The sequence below is a fragment of the Echinops telfairi genome, unplaced genomic scaffold (assembly GCF_000313985.2).
Source record: "Echinops telfairi isolate 266 unplaced genomic scaffold, ASM31398v2 ScPeMD7_18;HRSCAF=68, whole genome shotgun sequence".
In the NCBI taxonomy this organism is placed as follows: Eukaryota; Metazoa; Chordata; class Mammalia; order Afrosoricida; family Tenrecidae; genus Echinops; species Echinops telfairi.
Genome location: NW_022103915.1, coordinates 32,073,782 through 32,080,820, shown reverse-complemented (window position 1 = coordinate 32,080,820; position 7,039 = coordinate 32,073,782). Strand labels below are relative to the sequence as shown.

The 7,039-nt window shown below is 40.7% G+C and overlaps 1 protein-coding gene and 1 non-coding gene across 3 annotated transcripts in view; both read right to left on the bottom strand.

The window, feature by feature from the left end:
• Positions 1 to 519: 519 nt before the first annotated feature.
• Positions 520 to 7,039, bottom strand: part of HEATR4 (HEAT repeat containing 4) — a 54,404-nt gene continuing 47,884 nt past the window's right edge. Inside the window, exon 19 of one of the 2 annotated variants that reach the window (XM_004699024.2) lies at positions 520 to 880. In XM_004699024.2, coding sequence (XP_004699081.2) covers positions 638 to 880 — 243 coding nt within the window. In that variant the 3' untranslated portion in view covers positions 520 to 637. Of the gene's footprint in view, positions 881 to 4,823; positions 4,863 to 7,039 lie in introns of those variants that run through there. The other variant, XM_045287787.1, reaches the window with a different exon arrangement.
• On the bottom strand, positions 5,867 to 5,999 carry LOC115868861. Its single transcript, XR_004045827.1, has one exon. It is a non-coding gene; the product is annotated as a small nucleolar RNA SNORA16B/SNORA16A family (small nucleolar RNA).

The following is a 7,039-nucleotide window of genomic DNA, read 5'->3' as shown; positions in this document are numbered from 1 at the left end:
GCTTTGGGTACCCACTCTGCACTCCCCCTCATTCACAATCATATGATTTTTTTGTTATTTGATGCCTGATACGTGATCCCTTTGACACCTCATGATCACACAGGCTGGTGTGCTTCTTCCATGTAGGTTTTGTTGCTTCTCAGCTAGATGGCCGCTTGTGGTAAAGTTTATTTTTCAATTCCATTTTTCCATGAACTTTTTGAAGCTCTGGTGTATAGTAGTGATGGTTGCAAAGCATTGTAAATGTAATTAATGCCCTTGACTTGTGCATTTAAAACAGCAAATTTAAATAAATAAATAAATTAAATAAAATAGCAAATATTTTATATGTACAATCAAAACTAAAGGAGATAAAGATGCTGGGCCTTTTTACACTAGCAAAATTTAGAGCTCCAGGTCATATTTAATATATGACCTTTCTGAGTTATGCAAGAAATATGTTCTATCACCTCATGTAATTACAACAAATCCGTGTCTCTAGCCCATTGTGCAAACAGTGCACAAAAGAAAACAGGCATATTGTTATATAGCCTCCTCTTTATAAACATAACAATCAAAGAGGTTGTACAATATTAAGGAAGCAGAAGGTAGTCAGGTCCACTGTTGCCAGCACCCTGGAACAAGAGAAGGGCCCAGCCTAGAGATAGATCTTTTTCTCCCAGGGTGGGAGGACATGACCTTGTAGGGAAAAGTTTTCTCTCTCTTCTTTTATCCAGCTGAGATCTGAGCTGTTAGGAAATTCAAATGGCCCCATTGCTAGTCTCTTTTCTCGGCTGGTGCGTAGATCTTTGACAAGCACTGATGGGTGACATCTGCCTCTTTTGTTCGGGGCCAGGACTGGACTCTGTGACCAGGGATTTGGCGTGCGAGGCTTCACAGGCTGCAGAGACAGAGGGACACATGAGTATATATGCCAAATGTTGTGTCAGGTGAGTGGTAAACCCACAAAGAAAATCCCCTGGACCAGGTTTCATCAGCACAGTTCTAGGAACTACTGTACCCAATAAGAAAATAGAATCTAAGAGTTCAAGATCTGCCTCCCTATGCCCTTTGTCAAAAGCCTTACATGGAGAACGGGGCTGAACTACTCACTCAAGAAAGCTTTGGCATCTGTGTGATAAACTTTGGGATTGTTGTCATTGTTGGATGCCACTGAGTTGGTTCCAACACATAATGACCTTATGCACAACAGACGGAAACACTGCTCATTCCTGCGCCATCCTCACAATTGTTCCTATGCCTGAGCCCATTGTTGCACATAGGTGTCAACTCATCCCCTGGAGGGCCTTCCTCTTTTCCACTGCCCTTCCACTTTGCCAAATGGGATGTCCTTCTCAGGGACTGGTCTCTCTTGACAACATGTCCAAAGTCTTGCCATCCTTGCCTCCAAGGAGCACTCTGGCCATACTTCTTCCAAAATAGATCGGTTTGTGCATTTAGCAGTCCATGGTACTTTCAACATTCTTCTCCAGCACCACAATTCAAATGCCTCAATTCTTCTTCAGTTTTCCTTATTTAATGTCCAACATTCACATGCATATGAGGCAATCGAAAATACCACGGCTTGGGTCAGGCACAGCTTAGTCCTCAAAGTAACATCTTTGCTTTTCAATACTCTAAAGAGGTCTGTGCAGTAGATTTATCTAGTGCAATGTGTCCTTCGATCTCTTGACTGTTGCTTCCATAAGCATTGATTGTGGATCCAAGTAAGACAAAATCCTTGACAACTTTAATTTTTTTCTTCATTTATCATGATGTTATCTATTGGTCCAGTTGTGAAGGACTGTGGTCCTCTTTACATTGAGTTGTAATCCATATGGAAGGTTGTAGTTCTTTCTACTCCTGTAAAGAGCTACAGTTTCGGAAACCCATAGGGACAGTTCTCCCGTCCTATAGGGGATGCTGACTCAGCATTGACTTGGCGGCAGTGAGTCCTTTGTGTTTAGTCTGTGATTTCTACATCTTTATACCATCCTGAAGTAGCGGAAGCTATGTGACATTCTTGTAGCTATGACTAACAGGCCTTTTCTATAGAATGTGCTGAGGAGGTAGACTCGCTCGTTGCAAACAGTCCTTCAGGACACAGTACTGCCCTCTTTCAGCTCTATAAACCAATGTGATGATGGTCAGGCTCATCCCTAGGTTAAAAAATCCCATGAGGCTTTAAGTTCTGCGGCCTAAAATATAAATTATCTGTATGACCAGGGAATATTAAGATATATATCCTCCCTTTCCCCAAATTCCCAATCTGAGGCAAAAGTACAAAGAGAAGAGCACATACTATAAGGCTAAATATTTAAATGTTATAAACCAAGCTAATAAACTGTTGAGGAAAATACATTCTATCACTTACATTGACAAGAACATTAGGTCTGAATTTGGAACGTTCAATCTCTAAAATTCTGAACCATAACATGGTAGCATAAGGAAAACTGGCCTATAGCTTACCCTCCTTTTCCTCTTATAGCAAGCTCCATCTCACATTCTGAGAACCTCACACATGTACACATGGATACCCCAGACGGAATATCTAAGTTCTGTACGCATAGCCTGCAAAAGCTACCTGTTGGCCACCTCTTGAGTTTAAGGATACAACACTGACATGACTACTCTCAACTACAGGTTGACAAGAACATGCCCTTTGATGCCCCACTAGAGTATGTGGATGGTGAAGGAAGAAGAAGATTTGAAATGTACTGGGCAAAATGGAAAGTTCTTCTAATCATTATAGTTATAAAACGTGAAAGAATTTTGTTCTCATTGAAACCCAGTTAAAACAAACAAACAACACAACATTCTTTCCTGATAACTCAGCATACACAATTACAAATGCATTTTGTTTTCCTGATAACTCAGCATACACAATTACAAATGCATTTTGTTTTCCGGAAGGAATTCAGTCCCAGAATGTATCCAGATGTGAGATATTCTGTGTGCACTCAAACATTTTATGTATCTACTATAAATAACAAAAACAAATTTTGCAACCACACAAAAAGATAATTAACTTTGTAATCTCTCTATAGAATATGATTACCCCTCCACTGTCAGTTGGTTGAATTATGGTGCCGTGTGTGTTGCTGTGATGCTGGAAGCTATACCACTGGTATTTCAAAGGCCAGTGGGTTCACCTCGATTTCAGAGGAGCTTCCATATTGGGACAGACTAGGAAGGAAGGACTTGGCAATCTACTTCTTAAAAAAAAAATTAATGGGCCAGTGAAAAGTTTATGAATAGCAACAGAACATTATCTGACACAGTGCCAGAAAATGAGCCTGTCAAATTGACAGGCACTTAAAATACTACTGAGGAAGAGCTGCCGTTTCAAAGTAGAGTTGACCAGAAGTAAAGCTTTCAGTACCTGCATTTGCTGAAGTAGCACAACTCAACATGAGCAGAACCGGCAGCAAACAGCCATTAATAATCAGAACGTGAACGTGTAAAGTATGAATCTTAGAAAAAATCTAGGAAAATTTAAAGATGTCAAAAGAGAAATGGACCACACAAAGATCAAGATCTTATCCATTTGTTAGCTGAAAGGACAGGTGTTCACATTTTGAATTGGACATTCATATGGTGTATGATGATGGGAAAGATAAGTTGAAAAGGAATAATGTTACATTAATCATCAAAAAGAATATTTTGAGATCAGAAAGTGTAGTGCTGTCCATGACAGACTATTATCTATTGGCCTGGAAGGAAGACCAGTTAAAATGACTATTACTCAAATTTACATACCAAGTACAAATGACAAAGATGAAGAAATTAAAGATTTTTACCATCTTCTACAGTCTGAAGTTTATCAAAATGCATGGATAATTACTGGTGATGGGAATAATTACAGCAATTGGGAAACACAGCCTTGGGGACAAAAAGGATGCTGGTGATCACATAATAGAATTTTACAATACCAATGCCCTATTCTTTTGGCAATACCATTTTTTCCAACAACATAAACAGCAACAAAATATTAGGATCCTGCCAGATGGAATACAACGGTATCAAATCAACTACATCTGAGACGGTGGAGAAGCTCAAGATCATTAATCAGAACAAGGCTTGGGCCAATTGTGGAACCCTTGCTCCAATACAAGTTCAAGTTGAAGCTGAAAGTAATGAAAACAAGTCCACAAGATCCAAAATATGACCTTAAGTGTATTCCACTTGAATACAAATAGATTTGACTCACTGAACACTAAAGGTCAAAGACCAGAGGAGTTGTGGGATGACATCAAAGACATCATACACAAGGCAAAAAAAAGCTCTTTAAAAAGACAGGAAGGAAAGAAAAGACCAAAGCAGATGTGAGAAGAAACTCTAAAACGTATGCTAGACTGTCGAGTGGCTAACGTGAAAGATAGAGGCGATGACATGAAAGATCTGAACGGAAGCGCTCACAGGACAGCTCAAGAAGGCAGAGTATTAACATGAAATGTGCCAAGACCTGGAGTTAAAACGCCCAAAGGTAGGCCACACGCTACATTTCTCAAGCTGAAAGAACTGGAGAACAAGCTCCAGCTTCCAGTTTCAATACCGAAGGCTTCCACATGCAAGCAATGGAATGTTACAACACATGTATGCAATGCTGGGAGTGCTCACTCATTTATGCCAAGAAATGGGGAAGACAGCTACCTGGTCAAAAGACTTGAAGAGGTTTCTATTTGTGCCCACCCCAAAGATAGGCAATCCAACAGAGTGTGGAAACGGAACTATTACCTGCAAGTAAATTTTTGCTGAAGCTAATTCAGAAGTGATTACAGTAGTACATTAACAGGGAACTGCTAGTTCTGGATTCAGAAGTGCTGGATTCAGAAGAGGATGTGGAACAAGGGATATCATTGCTGATGTCAGATGGATCTTGCCTGAAAGTAGAGAATACAAGACAGATGTTTACTTTTGCTTTACTTTTTCCACTCCCACAAGTCTTTTTATTTAGTAAGCCAGGTACATTTTAAAATGTTTCTGCTGCATATAAAATGGCCTGCTTGGAGTTCTTTCTTCTCATAGTGCTTCAATGCTCAAAACTCTTAGTTCTTTTGTGCTTCATCACATTTCAAGGCTGTTTTACAAGCCAGATTTTTAAAAAGCACAACTACTTCTTCAAATTTCTTTAACAAGCAGGAAAAGCAAGGATATCCAGGTCCCAGGGCACGTGGTTCCGCTCTCTGTCACAGTTTTTTTCCACCAGAGATCACCAATCTCAGGTATCCTGGGATCTTCAGCACAGTTGGGATGAGAACAGAACACCAATAGTCCTGGATGACCTGACCTGACTGCTCCTCAGTAACTAAGGTTGGAGACCAGCCGATATATATATATATATATATATATATATATATCATTTTATTAGGGGCTCTTACAACTCTTATCACAATCCATACATACATCATGTAAGGCACATTTGTACATTCATTGCCCTCATCATTCTCAAAACATTTGCTCTCCACCTAAGCCCCTGGCATCAGCTCATTTTTCCCCTCCCTCCCCCCTTCCCCTTCCCTCATGAACCCTTGATAGTTTATAAATTGGTATTTTGTCATATCTTGCACTGTCCGACGTCTCCCTTCACCCACTTTTCTGTTGTCTGTCCTCCAGGGAGGAGGTTATATGTAGATCCTTGTTATCGGATCTACATATAACCTATATTTTTAAGGACACCTGCATCAAGCGTTTCAGCTTTCAACATGAGGTGGCTCTTACTGTGTGCTTCAGCTTCAGTCCTGATTAAGCTTCAGGTCCGTGACTTTCCCAGCCCTCACTGTGCTTACTGTACATGCAAGCCGTCGTCGGCATTGCGGCTGGCTTCAGAAAGCATGCCCGTTTTAATGAAGGACTCACTCTGACTAGAATGGCTGACACGGTAAGGGAATGTCTTTTCCTAAAATGTTGCTGATCGGCTACAGTAACCCGAACGGCGACTGTCAAGAAAAACTCACTGTGGGCTCTTTTTTGACTACAGCAGCTACGTGGAAGCAACTGCAGCTTCGATGAGGGACATACTTTTGCTTTATTGACTAGGCAAAGGTCTTTGACTGTGTGGGTGATCACAAATCCAAGGGTTAACATGGTAGATAATGGGAATTGCAGACCACGTCATTGCTGTAGTGGTTCCGCGCCAGGTCAGGCGTTTGAAAGCACCGACTGCTGGGTGGGAGAAAGACGGCCTTTCTACCGCTACAAGTAAGAGTGACAGTCTCAGAAACTCAACGAGGCGGTTCTACGCTGTCCTACCGGGCTGCTATGAGTTGGAATCAACTCGATGGCAATGAGTTTGGTTTCTTGTTTTATTTTAATTGTGCTAATGGGGAACTCATACACAAACCAAGAGGCAGTTGTTTAACAGAGGAAGGGGCTAGTGCATGATTTCAAATAAGGGAAGTTGGGAACCCGGTGTTTAACCACTATGTCACCAGGTGTAAGCATCCTTTTTTCATACTGATTAAATTTGTATGCTGAGCAAATAATATGAGAACCTGGACTATGTGAAGAAGAAAGTGACATGAAGATTGGAGGAAGACTCATTAACAACCTGATGACACAACATTCCTTGCTGAAAGTGAAGAGGGCTTGAAGCACTTACAGATGAAGGTCAAAGATCAAAATGAACTACAACTTAATAGAAAGAAAACAAAAATTCTCACAACTGGGCCGATAAGCACATAAGGATAGAAAACTTGTTATTATCAAGGATTTCGTCTTGCTTCGATCTGCCATTAATAGCCATGGAAGCAGCAGTCAAGAAAATGTAAGACATGAAAAAAAAAAAATTTACAAATTATCACGGGTTCATGAGGGAAAAAATGCGAAGCTGATGCCAAGGACTCAAGTAGAAAGAAAATATTTTGAGAATGTTGGCAACAAATGTACAAATGTGCTCAACACAATGGATATACAGTGAACCCTCGCCTTCGCGCTTCGACTTCCGCGGCTTCCTCTATCGCGGTTTTTGCGTAACAGCGCATGCTCTGTCATTACTGCCACTGATTGGCTCATACTGTACACGCTTGATGCCATAAAAAGACCAAAGCAGATGTGAGAA